This window comes from Megascapheus bottae, chromosome 34 (genome assembly GCF_031878675.1).
Source record: "Megascapheus bottae isolate mThoBot1 chromosome 34, mThoBot2.hap1, whole genome shotgun sequence".
Classification (NCBI taxonomy): Eukaryota; Metazoa; Chordata; class Mammalia; order Rodentia; family Geomyidae; genus Megascapheus; species Megascapheus bottae.
In genome coordinates this window covers 2,778,644-2,803,348 of record NC_143542.1, presented here as the reverse complement: position 1 = coordinate 2,803,348, position 24,705 = coordinate 2,778,644, and the positions used below count along the sequence as shown (strand labels likewise).

Below are 24,705 nucleotides of genomic sequence, written 5' to 3'. Positions count from 1 at the left end.
GAGATAGGGTGGTAGCCTTGAGCTGAAGAGCTCGGGCTCAGAGTTCAAGCCTATGACCCCCCCCCCCCCCCCACACACACAACCAATCTGAAATTTAGAATTCAGGGATTTGCACTAACCTCTATAAGACTTCTTATAAAGCCAACATTCATGTTTGATCGATCTTGATTTACTTTTTATTCTCCATAGGCTTACAACTTTGTAATGACTTCCATTCATTCAATTCATTCCAATATTAAAAAAAAAATAGTGTCCAAATGTGAATAACAAGTCCAAGATTTTCTGCTTTGCTTTGTATCTAAATTTAAAATGGTTGCACTGTTTAACCCTTCAGAGAATGTAGTCAGGGTACAAGATATAAACTCAAGACATGCATTTTTTGGGGGGGGGGAACTGAAGTTTGAATTCAAGAAGGTCTCCCCCTGGCTAGATAAGTACTCTATCACTAAGTCATGCCACCAGTCCCTTCACTTTCTCAAATAAGGTCTCATTGCCTATGCCAGGCAGCCTGGATTCTCTTATGAATGCTTCCTAAATAACTGAGATGTATATCACAATACACAGCTTTTTCTGTTGAGTTGGGGAGCTTGTGAAACTTTGCCCAGGCTGGGCTAGAATCATGATCCTCTTAAATCTCAGCCTCCTAAACAGCTGGTGTTAACAGGTTACATGCCACCACATCCAATTAGTGGCTGAGATGAGGTTTCATTCCTCCTCTTCCCCAGTCCTGGGGTTTGAACTCAGGGCTTGGAAGCTTTCCCTGAGCCCTTGTGCTCAAGACAAGCACTCTACCACAATACCACTCCGAGCTTTTGTAGAGTAGCTTCTTGCCTAGACTGGTTTTAAATTGTGATCTTTAGAACTCTGCCTCTTGAGTAGCTAGGATTATAGGCACGAGCCACCAGCACCCAGTCACAATTTTTTTTCCCTAAAAACCAGGCTGGGGCCAAGTGTTTGGCCTAGTGGTAGAGTGCTTGTCTAGCATGTGCGAAGAACCAGGTTCGATTCCTTGGTACCACATACATAGGAAAAAAAGCTGGAAATGGCGCTGAGGCTCAAGTGGCAGAGCTCTAGCCTTAAGAAAGAGTCCAAGGACTGTGCTCAAGACCCTGAGCTCAAGCCCAGGCCTGGGCCCTCCTCCCCCCCCAAAAAAAGGCTAACCTCAAAGTGTGATCCTCCAGACCTCTGCCTCCTGAGCAATTGGGATTATAGGAGCCATCAGTGCTTAGCTTTAAATTTTCTTAATTTAATATTTGACGCTGAGTAGGGAATTCTGTACTTTTCCTTGACAACTGGTTGGGTATCTGTATGTTTCCAATTTACAAAAGAAATGCAATAGTCATGGAAAGTTCCATCCCCAAAGAGTAAGCTTAGCTTAAAAGGGCAGGGAATGGGAGAGGTCACTGAGAATGTGGCTTAATGGTATAGTGTTTGCCTAGCATGCAAAAACAGAAAAATTGGAAGTGGTGCTGTGGTTCAAATGGTAGACTGCTAAAAGCAAAAGAGGCTTAGGAACAGTGCCCAGACCCTGAGTTTAAGGCCCAGAACTAGGGGAAAAAAAAAAAAAAAGAAAAGAAAAGAAAGTGCAGGGAGGGGGGGCCACACGGGCACTAGTAACTCACACCTGTACTCCTAGCTACTCAGAAGATCACAATTCAAAGCCAGCCTGAGTAGGAAAGTCCAGGTGACTCTTATTTCCAGTTAGTGGAGGTGGAACACATGTGGTAGAGTAAGGAAAAACAAAATCACTCAGGCCCTGAGTTCAAGACCTAAGACCAACACAGAAAAAAAAGGAAAAGGAATCTACTCACCAGGGCTTCAACGGCTTAACGGAGATAATACGGGCTTATTTTATAACAACTCCACCCCACCCCCAAGGATTACAACGTACCTGGGAACACAGAAGCAGGGTTCCAATTCATCCCTACTTTCAGTGCTTCCTTCTCATATTTGGTGTCAGCATCCTACTTTGTCTAGTTGGCTGATATTTAAGTTAAGTTGGGCGCTGGTGGCTCAGACCTCTAAGGGATAACCCAAGGCCCTGAGTTTAAGCTCTAATACCAGTACACACACACACACACACACACACACACACACATGATGTATATCAGTATCAGACAGTGTGGGGGAAAAAACCAAGGCAAGCCAAGAGTGCACACAGAAAATAGGACATATTTATTAGGCTAAAGAACAAACTATGTCATCTCCATTTTCCCAAAACATCAAGATAGCACACATCATAATTGAGCACACAATATAAATTGATATATGCAATCACTTGTCCCCAAAAGGGCTGTTTTAAGTCTCAGTTTGGGAGTCCTTAAAAACGTACACTCTTAAATGACCTTTATTAAAGTTATCAATAAACAACAGAGGGTATTACTTAAGAAAAGTCTCTGTGTAGAAGACCCGATTCCTAGGACCTGGGGACTTCCTGAAGGAAAGCATTTAATGTGCCTCTATCTGGACACCAGCGAAGTATCTCAAGCTCCATTTTTACATAGGGTAACACTGCTCAGGTTCCTAATTTCAGAAGATCATTCTAAATTTAATATTGCAACTTTCACCATCAGGCCTCTGTTCAAACTGCAGTTGGAAGAAGGAAGAGTGTGTGAGGAAGGCAATCAAATTTTGCTGCAGATCAAAATGATTCTCCAAAATACAGAAACAGTTCACCGTGGATTCAGCAAGCCTTCATCAGAACAAAGGGGCCAATGTGATACATTTCCAATTCCATCAGATGATCAGGACAAGCTGAAGTAACAGCGGATGGAGCCTGGGATCGCAGCCTTCAGGGTGACACTAGAGATCCAGAAATTCAGTACTTTACGCTGGCATCAGACAGGCTATCACATAGAATAATCCTCTTCTGAAAGAGTTCCCCAAGTCTGAGTGCCTGTCAGGTGCAATTTAAAACATATTCCAAATCCTCTTCCTGCAGAAATGGGCTGCATAAACAGACTGGATGCAAAAGAATTCATTTGAAGACAATATGTGAAATTAATCTGTTATTTTTATTGTTCTGAGTGTACCTTAACTATGGCATAAAGCTAATTTGAAAACTGCAGTGCCAATATCCCCAATGCTGTCTGCAGACCACTTGAGGTACTTTTGCCACTTGGAAGAATTTTCTTGTGGCCAACCGTTCACTCTGGAAACAGGGAAAGCACATCTGGTTTCATCCTCTGGGAGACCTTCAGGCCAGGCAGGTGGCCCGACAGAGAGCTGGGACCAGAGGCCAGGTAGGCCCAGTCCCCTGGAGAAAGCACTTGGTGGTTCCCCTTTAAAACCTCTGGCTTCGCACATGGTGGGCCTTCCTGACATGCAGGGCTCTCCCTTGCAGCGTTGTCCTCTGTGGCCTTCGGGGGCTCTAGGCCATCTTTTTCGCCAGTCCCACCAGAAAGCTTCCCCAGCAGGCCATTCTTCTGCAGGAATAGCGGCAGTGGCAGGGGCACACAGCCTCATAGCCTGGCTCAGCACAGGTGCTGGGGTTGAACTTCTTCCCATCAGCTCCTTCAGACCCAGGGACACTTTGTTGTTCCAGTGAAGCAAGGGGCCAGCCTGGCTCCAAGGATGTTTCATGTCTGTCACCTCATCATGGAAATTTCCATTCCCATCAAGCCCCACCTGTGCTGAGCAGGAACTCCCCTTCTGTGTCCGGTTCTTAACACTACACCACAGTGTGTCCAAGTCAATCCCTCCCAGCTGCTGAGCTTCTGCGAGGCAGGTGTTCAGAATCCCTGTTCCATCCTTCATCTTTGTTTTCTCTGATGTAATGAGCCTGGGGAAGGGGTGTCTGAGTGTTGGGGGGGAGGGGGTTTCAGTGGATCTCAATATGAACCTGGAAAAGACAATCAAATTAGGTTTCCGAGGTGAAGACAGAAGGTCTTCAGAGCACCCAGCCCAGAGGCACCCAACAAACACTACACTCTTAACACACAAGTTCTGTTGGTCCCTACGCTGTGACAGGGAACAGGATGACAGCCTGCAACTACAACCCCAGAATGCAGTGTTCCCTAAAAACACTTAAAATTAACCAAGGTGGGCTGGAAGCCTGGTGTGGTAGCACCTAGCTGTAACACCAACATTCAGGAAGGTAAAGCAAGAGGATCCTAAGTTCAAGGCCTGCATTTTTCCTTGTCTCTGGAGCTACTTTATATTAAGTTGTTAAAAACTCCAAGGATAAGGTAATTCCTGTCCAAAGAAGTGTGCATTCATGCTGGGTGCAGTGGCTCACGCCTGTAATCCTACTCAGGAGGCTGAGATCTGAGGATCCCAGTTCAAAGCCAGCCCGGGCAATACAGAACCTGAGACTCTTATCTCCAATTAACCACTAGAAAACAGGAAGTGGGGCTGAGACTCAAGGGGTACAGTGGTAGCCTTCAGCTGAAGAGCTCAGGGACAGTGCCCAGGCCCAGAGTCCAAGCTCCACAACCGACAAACAAAAGAAGAAAAAGTGTGAATTCATTGTATCTTGTGGGCAGAAGTCAATGTCTACCTTTGCCCTATTAATAATGTATAGTTTCGCGTCTGTTTTTTGTTTTGTTTTGCCAGTTCCAGGGCTTGAATTCAGGGCCTGAGCACTGTCCTTCAGCTAGCGCTTCCTCAAGGCTAGAGCTCTATCACTTGAGCCACAGCACCACTTCTGGCTTTTCTATGTATGTGGTACCTAGGAATCAAAGCCAGGTCTTCATGTATGCCAGGCAAACACTAACACTAGGCCAACTCTTGGCCCCACTTTTTTCACTTTTTTTTTTTTGTCGGTTGTGGGACTTGAATCCTGAGCCTGGGCACTGTCCCTGAGCTCTTCAGCTCAAGGCTACCGCCCTACCCCTTGAGCCACAATGCAACTTCAGGTTTTCTGGTGGTTAATTGGAGATGAAAATCTCACAGACTTTAGTGCCCGGGTTGGCTCTGGACCAAGATCCTCAGATCTCAGCCTTTTGAGTAGCTAGGATTATAGGTGTGAGTCATTATGCCTGGTCACTTTCTACTTTTTTGGAGATAAAAAGTCTCACAAGGACTTCTCTGCCAGGGCTGGTTTTGAATTGTGATCTTCAGATCACAGCCTTCTAAATAGCTAGGATTATAGGCCTAAGCCACCAGTGCCTGACTTGTTTTTGTTTTTGAGACAAGGTTCCTCATGTTGCACAAGCTGGCTGAACTCCTGCATTCAAGTGATCCTCCTGTCTGGACTCCAAGTAGCTAGAACTGCAGACAGGCCCTGTGTTGACATTAATAACATGGGGAGGAGGGGTGGTATCTTTCTGCTAGTCCCCTAGTTCCTTCACTTTTCCTCAGTATTTGAACTATGTAAGATCTTTGATAGTGCTGTTTTTGTTTATGAAACAGGTATACCACCTCTCCCAACCAGCAGATAGAAGTTACAAACATGAATTGTATGCAGTAATTTTCCCAAGAGGCTAGGCACAGAAACACCAATTAAAAAATGCAACTACTACCAGAAAGAAGGGCTGGAAATATGGGTACATGAGTTGGCAAGGGGTGAAAGGAGGGGAGTGCCTCATCTGCCCTGAGAAAAGACAAAAGGTCAAGCCTAGAAAATAAAGAAATTTAAAAAGCAACACAAACAGTGCCCAAGCTGAGTTCAAGCCCCACAACACAGGAGGAGGAAGAGGCAGCAACACAATAGAAGCAAGCCATTTGGAGCTAAGATGCAAAAGCAGCAAGGTGGCTAGCTGCAAGCACAGAGAAACTGGATGCAAGAAGCTGCATTTCTCTGAGCTGATGTCTCAGGGAACTTGGGAGGCTCATGAGGGGCTCTAAGAATCTCCTTTTGTACTTTTAAGAGCACACAGGACAAAAGATAGAACATGCTAGAAGGTTGCAGCAGAGAGCAAAGGTAGCTATGGACAGGGCCACAGGAGAGAGAGTGGGAGTACCAGGGGACAGGGAAGACTCTTCAGCAAGGAAAGAGTGAATTAATTACCCGGACAGCCTGGAAAGCAGCACTGACTAGAAGGGCTGCTAGGAGGCTCTTCCCAGACTCCCAACATGGGGGAAGAGATGGAGAAATAGAGGCCAGCACAGGGAGGAGAGTGGTGACAGTATCACTGACTGAAAACAGAAGGATTCCAATCAGGACAGATTGATTCTGGCTGACCTCTGAGCGGCAAGAAAGTCTAGACCCTGGTGTAGCACAGCAAGAGGGAAGGCATTAAGCAGGTAAAGCAGGCATGAACAGTAAGAATCCGACTAGTGAGGGAGGAATCCAATAAAGAGGAAGGAGCGAAGGCCCCCAGGAAGAAGCCAACTAAAGAGTGAAGAGTGATTGGTGTGCTTCTAACACCAGCAAATTCTTAACTACCAGCAAGTTCTCAAAACTCTTGCAGGGCTAACCCATACTCAAATATGGCAGAAAATACAAGCATGCTCTTGTCTCTTTCTTCCTCTGAATTTCTTCTGTGTTTTGTAATAGGATGTAACATTTCCCCCACTACCCCCTTTAGGTGTTGGGTCTGAAACCTGAAGTTTCACGCAGGCTGAGCACATGTTCTACCACTGAGATACACTGCTTCCTGTTGTTTACAGTATTGAACCCAGGGCTTAACACCTGAACCACACCTCCAGTCCCATTTTGTTTTCTATCAGTCCTGGGACTTGAACTCTAGGCCTTGGCATTGTCCCTGGACAGTTTTGCTCAAGGTTAATGTTCTACCACTTGAACCACAGCTTCAATTATGGCTTTTTCTGTGATTAATTGGAGGTAAGAATCTCATTCACCTGCCCAGACTGCCTTCAGAAACCACAAACTTCAGATTTCAGCCTCCTGAGTAGCTAGATGACAGACATTAGCCACTGATGCCAGGCTTATGTTGGTTATGTTTGAGGTAGAGTCTCACTTTATGCCCAAAGCCAGTCTAGGCAGTGATCTTACTTGTGCTTTCCTATGTTGCTAGGGATGACAGGCAGGTAGGCAGGTGCCACTGTGCCCAGCCATTGTGTGTCCTGAGTAGCTGGGGTAACAGGAGACCAACTGTCACCAGCCACTGCTTGAGATGGGAGTCATACACTTTTTTGCCTGAGGTGGTCCTGAACCACAACCTTCCAGATGATGGTCTCTCAAGTAGCTAGAATTAGGTTTGAGCCATCATACCCAGGCTCCTTGTGTTTTTGTTTTTATTTTTTGGGGGGAAGGAGGGACGCTAATCCTAGAGCTCCAACTCTGGGCTAGAGCTCTGCCCCTTGACCTTTTTCCTCAAGGCTCGAGCTCTACCACCTGAGCCACAGCACCACCTCCACTTCAGGCTTTTTCTGTGATTAATTAGAGGTAAGAGTCTTTAGAGGGCTGGAGCACCGGGGCCGAGGCCCTGCCCCAAGCCAGAGGGCTTACACAAGGCCTGTGCAGAGGCTCCTGAGCAACACAGCCTGCTGAGAGGACTGGCTCAGACATCCACTCAGGATGGCACAGGGCTTCTTTGCCCAAATGGAGTTAATCCTGACTAGGAAAGGAAAGTTGTTGAATACTTTAAGGAAAAACTGAAGGAAAACAATGTTCCCAAATAGGTACCATCATTGGATGAAGTCCCCTTCATCATGTGAAACCTAATAGTTTTGTAAAGCTTTGCTGCATGATTCAGGATATGTTTGACCCAGAATGTTACATGGGAGTTTACGAAACGGTTAACCAGAACACAAAAGCACACGTTTGTGGACCTGAAGAGTGTGGGCCTCAACAAGAACTTGATTAGAAATTCTCCATGATCTACCACATTAGAAAAACAGACTTTCTACTACCATGTTCCAGTACGGGGTAGTCTAAGTGGGTAAAAGAAATATCCTTTGGGCTAGGAGTTTGGCCTACTGGTAGAGGGCTTGCTTAGCATACACAAAGCCCTGGGTTCGATTCCTTGGTACCACATACGTAGAAAAAGCCAGAAGTAATGATGTGCTCAAATGGTACAGCTCTAGCCTAGAGATAGGCCAAGGACAGTGCTCAGGCCCTGAGTTCAAGCCCCATGACTGGCAAAAAAAGAACCTGAGACTCAGAACAAATGGGAAGTGGAGTTTGGCTCAAAAGTAGGATGGTGGCCTTGAGCTGAAGAGCTCAGGGATAGCGCCCAGGCCAAGTTCAAACTCCATGACCCACACAAATAATAATAAATTTTAAAACTAGTTTATGAATACTAATACTTTGGGAGCATGCACCGAACTTTTACTAACAGAACTTATGTGCTGATATAACACATTTGGAAGGCTGGAAGTTAGGTCTAGTGGTAGAGTGCTTGCCTACATGCATGAAGACTCGGGTTCAATTCCATGGTGCCACATACTTAGAAAAAGCCAGATGTGGTGCTGAGGCTCAAGTGGTAGAGTTGTAGCCTTGAGAAAAATCCAAGGACAGTGCTCAGACCCTGAGCCTAAGCCCATGACTGGCAAAAAAAAAAAGAACATATTTAGAGCTAGCTGTAGTGTTGCATACTCTATAATCTCAGAATTTGAGAATCTGAGGCCAGGCAAGGCTACACAGAAAAGCTGTTTCAAAAAAAAATTTTTTTTTGCCAGTCCTGCGGCTTGAACTCAGGATCTGGGCACTGTCCTTGAGCTTTTTCAAGGACTTCAGCCATAGCACCACTTCCCAGCTGTGTATGTGGTACCGAGCAATCAAATCCAGGGCTTCATGCATGACAGGCAAGCACTCTACCACTAGGCCATATTCCTGGCCCACAAAAAAATTTTTAAAAGAATATATTTGAATAGTATAAAGCAGCATAGGAATGTAAGATATAATTATTACAAGTCTAGGGTACAACTACATTTCAAAATAAGCACTTCTAAAGTTCATCAAGCCAAATCTAATTAACTTCTCTCAAGTTAACTTTCCAGAGCACATCATTTCAAACGTGACACTGTTTTTCTGATGACATGCACCAGAAATGAGCACTCCTGAAACGAAAGAATTACTAAATATATTTTTAATACATATCAGAGGGTTTTCTTTTTTTAATTCTTAAGAAAAACAGGTCATTTAATATGGGACAACTCTCAAGAAAGTTTCTTAAGTATTTTATTATGTCCTTGGACAAGGATTTCATATTTACTGCACAGAAAGGTAAAGTGTTTACAAAACTGTTTTAAAATACTACAATAAAGTACCATTACAATAACCATTTATTTTTAATGACGAGTCATCATGCTCTTAATCATGACATAACGAACCCTTCCCTTACCACCTTCTAGCTTCTTGGTAACTTCAGTAATAAGTTATGTACTTAATTCTCATGACAAAAATATCTTAATGGTCCCTTAAACATGTTGGTCCAAAGCCCTCAACTAACCCCTTTGATCTGGACTGTTAGGCATACTATCTAAATGCTGAGAGCTAGAAAATGCATGTAAGTTATTTTGCTCAGTACATATATAAGCACACATAATTCTTCTATGTACATGATAGTACATGTTATATTATGTGACAGGCTTTATCACTCCCACCCCTTGGCTAACTCTACCACCTGGCAAACAAACCTGAGTACCAAACTTGACTACCACAGTGAGGGGAAGAGGCCACTGTGAAGTCCAAGAGAAAAATAAGGGACACAAATGGGAGTAAATTCCTGGTCTATGCTCCCTGTACCCACAGAGAGATAATAAAGGAATGGAATCACAGAAATGAGAGGAGGTGATGTTCGAAGATGCGAGTCTGCCCAGGTATGTCTTCCACACAAATCCCTGACCTGTGTGACATGTCAACCTGCTGGATGACAGCAGGCCTGACCCAATTAAGCAGCTGCTGCCCTCTTGGACACTGTCTCCTTGCCTTTCCCAACCCAGGCTATTAATGGCCTTCAGCACCTGACAGCTCAGACTACCACTGTTCTGTAAACTAAAAATATCCTGGCCTATTATTCCCAAAGCAAGCAAGCAAGGCTAGTCCCAAAGGGAACTAAAGGGTGCCAGGCAACAATGGGTCTTAAGTAGGATGCTGTGTATTGATGGGAGATGTTTCCAGCGGAAAAGAGCTTAGGCCTCACCTGGTATCTTTCTACCTAAACTTCTACACAGCTTAGAGGATAAGAAATAGAGTGATTCCATCGTTTCTAAATCAGCTGAGTCAGAACAGAAACACTCTCATCACTGAGTTTCTGCTACTGATCACACAAAACATCTTAAACATACGCGTCCTAAAACACCAGTGGTAGCTGAACATTGCGCCTCATATGCCTGTAAATCACAGCTTATTCAGGTGGTGACAACTGGGAGGATCCTAGTCTTGAGGCTAGACTAACCAAAAAATTAGTGTAAGCCCCCAATCAAAAATAAGTCAGCCATGGTCATGCAGGGTAGGTCTCAGCTATGTAGGAGGATCATGAACCAAGGGTTAACTGTGGGCCAAAATGCAAGACTCTACCAGAAAAATAACCTAAAAGAAAAGGACTGTGTGTGGCTCAAGTGGTAGAGTACTTTGCCTAACAAGTATGAGGTTCTAAGGTCAAATGCCAATACCAAGACAAAAGGCTGCTGAAAGTGACATGAAGTGACTTCCAGGAGAGGATGGAGCTCATCAAGGCCCCTGGAACAGCAAGATGACAATGATTTCACAAAACTACTAATTTTATTTATTTACTTATTTATTTTTGCCAGACCTGGGCTTGAGCTCAAGGCCTGAACACTCTCCTTGGACTCTCTCAAGGCTAGAGCTCTACCATTTGAGCCTCAGCACCATTTCCAGCTTTTTTCTATGTATGTGGTACCAGGTCTTCTTGCATGCTAGGCAAGCATTCTACCACTAGGCCAAACTCCCGGCCCCAAATGCTTATTATCTTTGACTGAGGATTCTACTCTAAAAAGATTTCCACTATAGATTCAATCCGCAAATGTTCTCCACTCTAACCTAGGCTGTTACGGCAGCTGGCATCAGCACAGAATAACAAGCAGACAAAACAAAGCCATCTCTCTACTGGGCCAATCTCAAAGCACAGAAATGCCACATGTGGAAGGCTTACTCCATACTGCATGCAGAAAGATCAATGTCCCCTCAATGCTGCCCACCACATATCAGGAAAAACTCCAAATGCACTGTAAAAAGATGAAGCCGGCGGGGCGCTATGGCTCATGCCTATAATCCTAGCTGAAGGAAGTTGAGATCTGAGGATCTCAGTTTGAGCCAATCTGGGCAGAAAAGTCCCTGTGAGACTCTCATCTTCAATTAACCCCTCAAAAACTGCAAGCAGGGGCCGGGAGATTGGCCTAGTGGTAGAGTGCTTGCCTAGCATGCACGAAGACCCGGGTTCGATTCCTCAGTACCACATACATAGAAAAAAGCCAGAAGTGGTGCTGAGGCTCAAGTGGTAGAGCTCTGGCCTTGAGAAAGCCCAAGGATAGTGCTCAGATCATGAGCTCAAGCCCAGGACTGGCAAAAAAAAAAAAAAAAAAAAAAACTGCAAGCAGCACTATGGCTCAAAGTGGTAGAGTGCTAGCCTTGAGCAGAAAGAGGCTTAGGGTCAGTGCCCAGGTCAAGTTCAAGCCCCATGACCAATAATACCAATAATTAATCAATCAATCAATCAATGTATATATGTATGTATGTACGTACATATGCACGTATGTACGTATGCATGTATGAAAAAGATAGGGCCAGACACTGGTGGCACATGCCTATAATCCTACCTCAGGAGGCTGATATATGAGGATCATGAATCAAAAGCCTGGGCAGGGAAGTCTGTGAGATTTTATCTTCACTCAACTACCAAATAACTAGAAGTAGAGCCTGGCTCCGTAGCAGAACACTCGCCTTTGGCGAAATAAGTTCACAGACGGTGCCAGGATACAGGAGAATTCTTCACCTCCTTGAAGTCAGAGGGCCCTTCTACTGATTAACAAGGCCCAAAGTCAGAAATGTTCATCTGAACCCATAAAAATCAAATGATGCTGGCTCATGCCTGTAACCAAGCTACTCAGGTACCTAAGACTTGAAGATCATGGTTCTGCACCAGCATAGGGAGGAAAAGTCCATGAATCCAAGTGACCAAAGGCTAAGGTACATGATATATCCCATAGGCCAGAAAACTGAAAAATTCTAAGGCATAATAGCTTTTTTGAGTATACAAGTTCATGGTAGTCTTTTTAAAAAAAAAAAACAAAAAACTCTTGCTTGGGCCAGGAATGTAGCCTAGTGGTTGCAGAGTGCTCCCCTAACATGCACTGAGCCCTAGGTTCAATTCCTTAGTACCACATACACAGAAAAAGCTGGAAGTGGTGCTGTGGCTCGAGTGGTAGAATGCTAGCCTTGAGCAAAATGTGTTCAAGGACAGTTCCCAGTCCTGAGTTCAAGCCCCAGGAGTGGAAAAAGAAAATCTTGCTTTATATCACTGGTTAGTATAGAATCTCTTTTACTATCTGCACTTCATATTTCATATGAATAAATGCAGTATTAACTACTCCAAGGATGATTAAGACTTGTAATAATGCCTTTTTTACCCTTCCTTCCTTCCTTCCATTTCAGACAGGGTCGTGTTATGCTGGCTGGCCTCCAACTCCTGGGCTCAAATACTCCTCCTGCCTCAGCCTCCAGAGTAACTAAAACTACATGTGTGTTAAGGATAAGCTAGTCAGGTAAAGCTAGTGCTGCTTCATAAATGAACACAAACCTGCGAAACTGACAGAAGCAGATGAAAGTATTATGGGTGTGCTTAGATACCTCACTAATCCCAGGGATGTGAAAGGTTGGCTGCTGTACTCAGTCACGCCCAAGATCAGGCCTAAAACCCTGGCAGAGCTCTTAACAGAGCCCCTCTCTAAGATAGAGGATAAGCTTATCTCCAAGCCACCCTTTACCTGTGCCCCTTGTCCCTGAACTAAAAGCTACCATTCAGTTTCCACAGTCTGAAAGCTCTGATATCCAGCCCTTCAAGTCACCCATTATGGGCTTTTGAGATTGATATGTCTGCACTCCAACTGCCCACATTACTCTCATTATCGATCTAACTTCTGTCCTCCAATAATCATTACATGCACACTCTACATTATGAAACTTGGATTCAAAGAACCTTGCTAGAGATCTCAGTCTCCAACAATGTGGAAACCCTTAGCATCACCCTGGAAATGGAGCCTCTGACTACTATAAACAAGCATTCAACCTTCCTGTAAAGGAGAAAGCAGGTGCATGATCATGAAGATGACCACAAAAGTCCTTCCTGAAGGAAGAATGCACGTGTGAGAAGTATCCACATTCAAAGCATGTAGGAAAAGCATTCAAGATAGAAAGAACAGCCTGTACAAATGTCCAAGACAGAAAAAGGCTAGATACAAGCAGAAGAGGAAGGAAATCCAGAGCTAGCCAAGTAAGCAAGGGGCAACCAAGGTGAAAAGTGACAGAAGGATGGAAGCTAGATCTGCAGGGGTACTGATTTAGAATGGAATGAGGCTAGGAATGTGGCTTATTGGTAGAGTGCTTGCCTAGCATGCATGAAGCCCTGGGTTCCATTCCTCAGTACTACATACACAGAAAAAGCCTGAAGTGGAGCTGTGGCTCAAGTGATAGAGTACTAGCCTTGAGCCAAAGAAGCTCAGGCACACTACCCAGACCCCGAGTTCAAGTCCCAAAACTGGTGCAAAAAAAAAAAGGGGGACTGTGACCTGTGACTTATAGCCCAGCATGGTGGAGAATGCCTGTAATTACCTATCAGGTAGTACCGAGGGAGATGGATCTAGTTTTGAGATCTGCATGGTCTACTTAGTGAAACTAACTTTAAAAACAATATACTGGGGCTGGGAGTGTGGCCTAGTGGTAGAGTGCTTGCCAAGCATTCGAGAAGATCTGGGTTTGATTCACTGGTACCACATACGCAGAAAAGCTGAAAGTGGTACTGTCACTCAAGTGGTAGAGTACTAGACTTGAGGAAAGCCCAAGGACAGTGCTCAGTCCATGAGTTCAGTCCCCGGAACTGGCAATTAAAAAAAAAACAACAACAATATACTGATAAATGTGTTTAAAATAGTCTAGGCAGTGGTTATAATGGCTTGGCTAAAGAGGTAGTCATAAGCAGGCACATGTGTTTACTGGGATTTGAAATGAAGGCCTTGAACTTACTAGACAGGAATTCTACTTACCAAGTTACACCTCTACCCTTTTTTTGCAAAGGTTATTTTGAAAGATAGGTCTTTTTGTCCAGACCCAATATGAACCATAATCCTCAAGTATTATGCTTATTATAGCTAGGATGACAGCTGTGCACCCTCCCCCCCTAGTTATTGATTGAGAAGTCTTTCAAACTTTTGACCTCAAACCCAAACTCCCTATATCTCCAGCTCATAAACTACCTGGCTGGTCTTCTTCAAATGATTTTATGAAGGACTACCAATTACGTAAGGTTCCAAAGTGAGAGATTGAGGGTCAAATAAAGCCTCCAGACACTTGGTTTTGCAAGCAAATGTTCCTTTTTCAGGTCTGAATTAAGTTGATACCTAAAAATCTTTCTTTGAGGTACCTTCACCTAGCAAACTCTGGACCCATGTTTCCAGTGTTCCAGTCTGCTAGAGAGCAGGTTTTCTGGTTTAGCTCAGCCTTTACTCATTTATAACACCTTCTGCAAAGATTTGAGTTTTCTACTCCTCTGGCCTAGTAGCACTTAAGGGTGCCACAGCCCTTGGTCACACAAAACAGCTCAACTGACTTTAAAACAGACTAGTTTTCCTGAGTGCCAATGCTTACACTTGTAATTCTTGCTACTCTGGAGGCTGAGACCAGGAGGATTGTGGTTTGAAGCCAGCCTCAGAGGAAAATTCAGTAATACTCTACCTCCAAAATAACCAGCAAAAGGCTTAAGTGGTAGAGCACCAGCCAAACAAACAAGTCAAAAAAGTATGAGGCACTGAGTTCAAACCCCAGGACCAGCAACACAAAATTACCCAGTTCTTCTCAACTCGACACAATTCTAACAGATGGCTTCACATGATCTACCCTCACCTGGGTCAGGGAATAAAATGAAGACGCATGCTCAGAATTTCAGGGCAATTACATTCTGAAATAATCAAATCTGGAGGGGGAAAAAAAAAATCAGGTGATACAGCTGAAGCCTGGTTCATTTTGCACACCAGGGAACAAAAGTACATCAGACTGATTGTAAGCTCCCCCATGGACAAGTCCTTCCTCTGTTGCAGAACCTGTGATATTCGTAGACCTGTGCACAAAACGTGAAAAGCGGCTCTGTACCTGGCCGTATTCCTTTGAGAAAGAATTTCTAAATTGACCACTTCCCCTTCCACTAGAGAAAGGTATTTGTAACTCAAGAGATGGAGAAATGTCTGGTCAGCCAAAGTGGCAGTCCTGAAGAGTACTAGTGGTTGTGTCGTCACATCTGAGCTGTTTTATTGTAGTTGTTTTTTTGTTTTGTTTTTTTTATTTGGGGGGAAAGGTTCAGAAACGACCTGTCTCTTTTTCCTTCACCTCATATCCCCTCACTTTCATCCCTCCCCCCTCCTCACTTTTACCCTGGGCTCGCAATCTATTAAAGATACCTTGCTCAAAACACCAATAACCTCTGATCTAAGTGAAGGAAAAAAAATACACTTTTTTTTTTTTTTTAAAAAGGCCCTCTTAAAAGTTGAAGGGCCCCCGAATCCACCTACCATCCCACCCTTAGATCTCAACAACCCATCATTTTTCATGACCCCCCCCCTTTCCGAAAACAAAACAACCCCAAATCTCTCCTTAGGGAGTTTTCTAAGCCCCAAAGCATCCTTCCTCCGACCCCCAACATCCTTTCACCCCCTCTCCCCCCACCTCAAGGTGTTGGTTGTTTTTGTTTCTCCAGGAGGGGGGTTGCAATGAGAAAAATGCACCATGCTTGGCCCGCCACGCGGTTTCCAGGGTGGGCGAGGGGTGTGGGTTCCCCGGTGAGGGCCGCGCTAGGCCTTTCTTTCTTTCTTTGGTGGGGGTGGCGGGGGCCAGACCGGGCCAACAACTGGGGCGCTTGGGGTTCGCGGTCCAGAGAGGGCGCGGCTCGCTCACCTGCAGGCGCACGTTGAGCATCATGGAAGCCACGATGTAGAGGTAAGGGAAGTTGATGCGCAGCCGCCACGCCAGGTCGAAGAAGATGAGCAGCGTGCGGGTCAACCCCTTGCAGAAGACCCCATAGGAGCGGGCGGCGGCCGAGCGCGACAGCCGGACAGCCAGGCCCGACAGAGCCGCCGCCATATAGGAACCGGCGCTCCCGAGGCCCGCCCGCCCGCCCGTCAGCTCTCCCTCGCTCTCCACGCCGCGTCGCCCCAGGCCTCCGTCCCGGCCGCTGGGGCCGCGCTCCGCGAGCGAGGGAGCAAGGCGGCGAGGCCGGCGGCGGGGAGGGGGGTAATGGGCCGCCGGGGAGCGGAGTTGGCGCGTCACGCTTCCTTCCGGCAGCGCCTCAGCGAGCCGCGGGCTGAGTCCCCGCCCCCCGCCGAGCCGCCTGACGTCACAAAGCCCGCCCGCGCATGCGCTGCCCTCTAGGCCCCGCCCTTACCACCCTTCGCCCCGCCCTCTTCCTGCAGGTGTAGGCGCGCATGCGTAAAGAGTCGAGGCGTGAAGGGGGCCGGGTTGGTTAAGCTCTCTCAGGCTGCTCCCTGCTGGTGAATCTGAAAATAAAACGCAGGGAGAAGGTAAACATCGGACAATGGAAAAGCCCTAAATGTTATATTATGTGTCATTTACCACGATTAAGAGAAAAACAGCCTAGGAGCCAGTGTGTGTGTGTGTGTGTGTGTGTGTGTGTAACAACAGGTAGTCGTCTATGGAGATTGGCTCAGTATCAAATATATTGATTTTTGAACTTAATAATAATAATAATAATTGTTCATTTTAGGACAGCAGATCTCCCAATGTTAAAATATTTAAGCTGGGGGGAGGGTAAAGGGTACCAAGACATGTGAAAGGGTATCAATGTATGTGAATTAATGCACCTTCTATATGGCAAATATCATGTAACCCTTTTATTAATTACAATAAAAAAATAAAAAAATAAAATATTTAAGCTTCCAAAACTTCTAGTGATAGGGAATTGGGGCAAGGCAATGTGGATGGTGTGGTTTTCTTTTTTGTTGTTTTTTTGGTTTGCCATTTGTGTGTATGTATACCTTTCCTGGAGGTTGAACTCGAGGCCTAGACGTTGTCTCCGAACTTTTTTTAATTTTTTCTTTTTTTTTTTTCAAGTCCTGGGACTTGAACTCAAGGCCTGAGCACTGTCCTTTGGCTTTCCTCAAGGCTAGCGCTCCACCACATGAGCCACAGCACCACTTTTGGTACTGAAGACTCCGACTCAAGGCTTCATACGTGCTAGGTAAGCACTCTACCACTAGGTCATAATCCCCGGTCCCGGTTCCCAAGCTCTTCAGCACAAGGGTAGCACTCTGCCATTTAGCGTGCTACAGCATCACTTTCATTTTCTGGTGGTTAATTGGAGATAAGTCTCACCAACTTTACTGCGTGGGCTGACTTTGAACCGAGATTCTCAGATCTCAGCCTCCTAAGAAGCTAGGATTACAAGTGTGAGCCACCAACACCCAGCTGCATATCTTTCTTACAGATACACACACAAAGTATTTCATATACAACCAGGCACCAGTAGCTCACTCCTGTAATCCTTGTTACTTACTCAAGAGACTCAGATCTGAGGATCATGGCTTGATGCCAATCTAAGCAGAAAAGTCTGTAAGACTGGTAGCCAATTAATCACCAAAACAAAAGTCAGAAGTGGAGTTGTGGCACAAGTTGTAGAGGACCAGCCTTGAACAAAAAATGCTCAGGGACTATGCTCAGACCTAGAGTTCATATTCTAGTACACACACACACACACACGTGCGCGTCTCTATTTCAAAGAAGATAATAAATCATAAAGAATGTGTCTAGTATTAGCATTTCTAGAATTATTAAATGTTACCATTTTCTTTAAATGTCTACTGTCTACAAAAAAAGAGAGAAACATAGTTATTTGGTTTTTGAAACCCTGACGATCAAACACAGACTAGGTGGGTGCTCTACTGCTAAGCTACATCCCTAGACACAGCCCAAGAATCATATCTGTTAGCCTAATGCTGGATGGCTCATGCTTGTAATTTTAACTAATCTGGAAGATGATGGTTTGAAGCTACTCTAGACAGAAAAGCTTGTTAGATTCGATCTTGAAGAAAAGTAAGCTGGAAATATGGTTCAAGTGATAGAGTACTAGCCAAACAGACTTAGAGGTCTTGACTTCAAACTATAGGACTACCATTAAAAAATTCTTTTTCAGGGTGAGGAGTGTGTCCTAACGGTAGAGTTCTTGCCTAGCATGCACAAAACCCTAGGTTCAATTCCTCAGTACCACATACACAAAAAAAGCTGGAAGTGGTGCTGTGGCTCAAGTGGTAGAGCTCTATCTAGTCTTGTGAAAGTCAAGCACAGTGTCGAGGCCCTGAGTTCAGTCCCCAGGACAGACCAAAAAAAAATCTTTTTCAAAGAATTTTAGAGTGCTTGCCTAGCCTGCATAAAGTCCTGGGTTCAATTCCTCAGTACCACCTACACAGAAAAAGCCAGAAGTGGTACTGTGCTGTGGATCAAGTGGAAGAGTAGTAGCCTTGAGCAAATGTGCTCAAGGACAGCGCCCAAGCCCTGAGTTCAAGCCCCAGGACTGACAAAAAGAAAAAAAGATATTTTCCCAACTTTTCCTTTCTTTTATTCTTGTAGCATTGTGTTTTGCCACATTTATGCTTGACATTAAAAAGCTCACTTCCTTTTCTTTTTTTAGCAAGCTATTTTTTTTCTTTTCAGTGCACATTGGTTGCTATGTTAGATCCTCCAGAACACAACACATGGGCTAACTTATCATTGTTTTTCAAGCTACTCCCTTCGGATGAAACAAAATGAAGCTGTCTAATGCAGTATGTGGGGGGAAATAGCTTGAGATTTTCTAGGCGAACGTCTTCAAGGCGAAATTTGCTAGGAGACATAAAAATCAGTTTGGCGACGTGTCAACAGGTTTGGAGATGAGCCGAAATCATTCGCAGGCTTGTCAAGATTTTTCACGAGTGAGAATTGCCAGTCTTGTTTATGTAAATGAAGTTGAAAGACCAGATGGGCCATGGCGTTGTCAGATATCTATATCTGCATTTTGTCCTCCCTAGGGATTGAACCCATGGCCTTGTGCTTGCAAGGCAAACACTCTGTGAGCCATACTTCCAGTCCATTTGTGCTGGTTACTGTTGACTGTAGAGCCTTCACCGTCTGTCTGAAAATGCATCAGAGCCTCTATCCACCCTCTATTTTAGGCTTCCAATAGTAACTAGGATACCAGACACGTGATATCCAGCAGAGCTATTCGTTGAGAAGAGGTCTCAAGCCTTTTTTCTTTTTTTGCCTAGGATGGCCTCGAGCCATGATTCTCTGCCTCCTAAGAAGCTAAGCTGACATCTGTGAGCCTCATCACCTATCTTCTTTGGTGTTTCTAAGTGCAAAGAAGCATATCAACCCATTCACATATAAAGTAGCCCACAAATTTAGCATGAAATTCAACCAAATTACGTCAGAAGCCTGTTGTAATGACACGTAATGAGAGAGGTCAAAGGGCATACAACAGAAAGCTAACAAAATCTGAGGTGTCAGCTAGACACTTGTGGCTCAAGATACTGACATGTGAGGATTGTGATTCAAAGCCAGCCCAGGCAGGAAAATCTGAAACTTTTATCTCCAATTAACCTCAAAAAGCCAGAATTGGGGGCCGGGAGTTTGGCCTAGTGGTAGAGTGCTTGCCTAGCATGCACGAAGATCCAGATTTGATTCCTTGGTACCACATGCATAGAAAAAGATGGAAGACAGGGCCAGGAGCATAGCCTAGTGGTAGAGTGCTTGCCTCACATGCATAAAACATAGGTTCAATTCCTCAGTACCCACATAACACACAAAAAAAGTCAGAAGTGGCCCTGAGTTCAGGCCCCACGGCCAAACCCCCCCCCCCCCAAAAAAAAATGCTAAACGGAAGGCAAGGCCTTTAGTTCCAAACATGCTTGATCTCATCTCTCTGTCTGTACATTGTACCTTGGAAGTCTGTAGTGTTTGATTGTTATGGGGGTTCACAGGTCAGAGCTCACACTGAGGCTCGGAAGGAACTCTGAACTTGAACTTCTGAGCAAGACTGGAAGTTTTGTACTCAGATGTACTCAAGATAATTACATCATGTCAGACTAATTACTATATTGCTCTTGTCTTTATTTGGAGATGAAATAAGTTTGAAGGATATGTGTTTGGGTACCATGTTGACAAGAGGTCAAAGGAAGCCGGGCGTTTACCAGCTGCAATACATCAAACAAAGGCCTAATATCCATTAGTTACAAGAAGCTCAAAAACGAACCCTCCCCCCAAAACTAATAAACCAATCACTACATGGGCAAGGGAGCTAAAGAGAGACTTTTCTCAGAGGAAGAGATAAAAATGGCAAAGAAACACATGAGGAAATGCACATTATCCCTGGCTATAATGGAAATGCAAATAAAAACAACCCTGAGATACCAGCTCACTCCAGTCAGAATGGCAGGTATTCTGAATTCAGACAACAGCAAATGCTAGCTGTGATGTGGAGAAAGAGGAATCCTACTGTCACTGCTGGTGGGAATGTAAACTAGTATAACCACTCTGGAAAGCAGTCTGGAGATTTCTCAAAAAACTAAACATACACCTTGCCGATGACTCAGCCGTACCACTCCTGGGCATCTATCCCCAGCAACATGAACCAAGATATGACAAAAACACCTACCCATGCATGTTCATCACTGCACTATTTACAACTGCCAAAATATGGGGAAAAAAACACAGATACCCCACTACATATGAATAGATCCAAAATATATGGTCCCTATATACAATGAAATTCTACACAGCCATCAGAAACAATAAAATAATGGCATTCACAGGAAAATGGAACTTGAACAAATCATATTGAGAGAGGTAAGCCAGGATCAGAGAGGCAACTAGGACATGGGCTCCCTGATGTGAAGCGTAACAAGACACTATAAACAGGACTCAAGACACCCATCCACAGACAGTCTCAGGAGAAAAATATCAAATTATAATACTCAAGCACCCCTTCATATGAACATAAAGTAAAATATAAAGTAAAATAAAGATAAGGGAACAAAGGACCTCTTCTTAATTTGTTCTGTTTTTAGATGACCCTGTATTTGCAAACATGGTACAAACATGGCATATCTGAAGGAAAGTAAGAGGAGGGCACAGAATCAACAGAAAGTAGGTAGCAGTCATAGCAGCAGCAGCCTGAGCCTGTGGCTTGCGCCTGTAATCATAGCTACTCAGGAGGCTGAGATCTGAGGATCATAGTTTAAAGCCAGCCTGGGCACAAAAGTCCATGAGATTCTTATCTCCAATTAACCATCAGAAAACCAGAAATGGTGCTGCAGCTCAGAGTGGTAGAGCACTAGCCTTGAGCTGGAGAGCCCAGGTACGGAGTTCAAGCCCCATGACAATAAGACCAAAAAAAAAAAAAAAAAGCAAATGGCCAATAAATGCATTAAAAAGTGTTTAATAGGGTCAGGAGTTTGGCTTAATGGTAGAGTGCTTGCCTAGAATGCACAAAGACCCAGTTCAATTCCTTGGTACCACCTACATAGAAAAAGCTAGAAGTGGTGCTCTGGCTCAAGTAATAGAGCTGTAGCCTTGAGAAAGCCCAAAGATAGTGCTCAGGCCCTGAGTTCATGCCCCAGGACAGGCAAAAAAAGAAAAAGTGTTTAATATCCTTGACCATCAGAGAGATGCAAATCAAAACTACTTTGGGCCAGGCTCATACCTATCATCCACTCAGAAGGCTGAGATCTGAGAGTTGCAATTCTAAGCAAGGCAGGGCAAGAAAGTCCGTGAGACTCTTATCTCTAAGCACCAAAAAAAAAAAAAAAAAAGCCAGAATTGGAACTGTGGCTCAAGTAGTAGAATGCTAGTCTTCAACAAACAGCAACAAAAACCCCTCAGACAGCACCCAGGCCCTGAGTTCAAGCCCTAGGACTAACTCCAAAAAAAGTTACAAGGCAATCTATCATTTTATACCATAAATATGGAATATTAATAAAACAAGAAAAATGTAGCCAGAGGGTGCATAACGGATATGGAAGGAATTGTTCTTTGACTTTATTTTGGCATATTTGTTTAGGGTATTAGAATTGGAAGAGGGGATCAGGAGTCCATTTCCCTGCATACCCTGCAACTCAGTATGGTCATGTGACCAAAAACCTGGCCAGTGAGATGTAAGGAGTTGAAGAGACATTTAGCCCACTCTCTGGCCACTTTCCTCTTTCTCCATCCCCTGCTTGTGATATACATTACCTAACTAAACCTTATATTGACTCAGAAGTAAGGAGCTGGGTGGGTCCTGAGACCCTCTGGAGGAACCAGGTAACAGCTCGAATTTCTTACCTCTGAATTTTAACCCAAGAGAAACAACCACTCTGATCTTGTTGAAGCCATTGTCCCTTAGGGGCTCTGTCATTTGCACTGAATTTAATCCTTGTGATAGAAGAGCTATCTTTTGGTTTCATCTGCCTAGCCACAACTTCCCATCTCTTGAGAGACTTCCTTTTCCAGTGCTGGGGCTTGAACTCAGGGTATGGGAGCGGTCCCTGAGCTTTTTCACTCAAACCTAGCATTCTACCACTTTGAGCCTCCAGTTTTCTGGTGGTTAATTTATAGGTCTCATAGACTTTCCTGCTCTGGCTGGCTTTGAACTAGGCTCCCCACATCTCAGCTTCCTGCATAGGTAGGAATACTGGCATGAGCCACTGACACCTGCCAACTTATGCCCTTTGAGTAACTGGGTTTCTCTGACTGTTAATTGAGATGCGGAGGTTGTAGAGAGGGGGGTCTCATTAACCTTTCAAACTTGGATCTTCTATGTACAGTTTTTAAGCAGCTAGGATGAATGCAAAGTTACCAATCTGTTGAACAGTCCCAATTTAGGCTAGTGTCTGTAAAATGGAGATCATAATTCTCTATTGTGTGCTGTCATTTCCAGGTCCTGTAGCCCTGGACAACAGAGCATGCATGGGTTGAAGCCCACAAAATTTCCAATGTGGGCTGGTTGTATATCACCACGATCTGGGGTGGGGGCTCCTGTTCCAGTCTGCTCTGTTCAAGGCTCAGGTTTTGCCTCTCATAGCTTCTTTTGGTTTACTTGTTCACCGGCTGGAGAAACATATGTTCCAGTAGTTTTCTGGGACATGTAATGTGGGAGGTAAAAATTTCTTGAGAACTCGATTTGTCTGAAATGTTCTTGTTATTTTACTCGCCTACTTGATCGATAGTTTTGGCTCTGGGTAGAATTCTTGTCTGAACATCATTTTCCTTCTGAATTTTGATGACCTTGTCACTTAACTCGTGTTCAGTGCTGAGAAACCCAAAGAAAGCCGTCCTATTTCCTATTTCCTCCACTTGTGTTTTCTCTGTGGAAGTGATAGGAGCTTATTTGTTCACATTGTTTGGTGTTTCTGAAGGATGTGAAACCTGTGGGGTGGGGGCTGGCCTGAAACTTCCCTTCAGTAAGCAAACTCCTGTACTCTGGGAAAAATTCCTGCAAGTTTTTTTTTTTTCTTTTTCTTTTTGATGGCCCTCCAGTTTCATGGCCCTTCAGTTTAAAAGGAGGGGCTCCTGCTCTTTAGTATTATCATACTTTCTCCTTTGCATGTTTCATTGATCTTTTTACATTTTTTTAAAAATTAGTGTTAGTTGTCATTTTGCATTTTAAAGAATTAGGATTAGTTGGGCTGGGAGAGTGGCCTAGTGGCAGAGTGCTCGCCTAGCATTGCACGAAGCCCTGGGTTCGATTCCTCAGTACCACATTCACAGAAAAAAAAGCCAGAAAGGGTGCTGTGGCTCACGTGGTAGCACGCTAGCCTTGAGAAAAACCCAAGGACAGCTGCTCAGGCCCTGAGTTCAAGGCCCAGGACTGGCACAAGAGAAAAGAAGGGCCCTGGATTGGATGTCAGCACCATAAAAACAAAATCTTTGGACCAGCTCCTCCTCTTCCAAGAGAGGCTCCTCATTCAGGGGTGTATTGTATTCTCTTTTCCGAAAATCACTGTGTAAAAAAACCATGTTCTTCTCGTCCTTCTCTCCCAAATTTGATTATTTTAATGGAATGGGGTCTTATTTTTTTTTCCTTATAGTCGTAATTATATATATATATATATATATATATTTTTTTTTCAGTCCTGGGCTTGAACTCAAGGCCTGAGCACTGTCCCTGGGTTTTCTCAAGGCTAGCGCTCTACCACTTGAGCCACAGCACCACTTCCGGCTTTTTGCTATGTATGTGGGTTACACGAGGAATCGAACCCGGGTCTTCGTGCATGCTAGGCAAGCACTTTAACCGCTAGGCCAAACTCCCGGACCGCCCCCCGTCATGATATATTTTAACATATATAGTTATCATTCTCCCTTTTGGTTTTAGTTCTAAAATGACAGTTTCTAGAAGGACTTGATGAACTATCGCCATCACACACACACAAAACACATAAAAACGGGGTGCGGGGGGGAAATAAGCGGGAACAAGGTTCTTGACAGGAGCTGTCAATACATCCCAAGCGCGGCTCCGGGAATCCAAACACCGGGGCCGCTCCTAGGCCGCTTTAACGCGCCAACATGGCGCCCTCCCCGCCCCGCGGCCGCCAGCCCGGCGCAGAGGAGCGCGTACCCGAGCGCGTGCCCGAGGCCCACAGGAACTGCCGTGGGGGGGGACGCGC

General features: G+C 44.7%; 2 protein-coding genes across 2 annotated transcripts; both read right to left on the bottom strand.

Moving 5' to 3' along the window:
• Positions 1-2,152: 2,152 nt before the first annotated feature.
• Fam220a (family with sequence similarity 220 member A) lies at positions 2,153-3,838 on the bottom strand. The gene has a single exon (XM_090324300.1). The coding sequence runs from the start codon at positions 3,754-3,756 to the stop codon at positions 3,034-3,036; it is 723 nt and encodes a 240-aa protein (XP_090180426.1). The 5' UTR covers positions 3,757-3,838; the 3' UTR covers positions 2,153-3,033.
• Smim10l3 (small integral membrane protein 10 like 3) lies at positions 3,754-16,379 on the bottom strand. The gene is made up of 2 exons (XM_090324308.1): positions 15,971-16,379; positions 3,754-3,841 (listed from the first exon to the last, which is right to left on the bottom strand). Exons 1-2 carry the CDS (start codon positions 16,154-16,156, stop codon positions 3,821-3,823), a joined length of 207 nt encoding a protein of 68 aa, XP_090180434.1. The 5' UTR covers positions 16,157-16,379; the 3' UTR covers positions 3,754-3,820.
• Between the last annotated feature and the right edge of the window lie 8,326 nt (positions 16,380-24,705).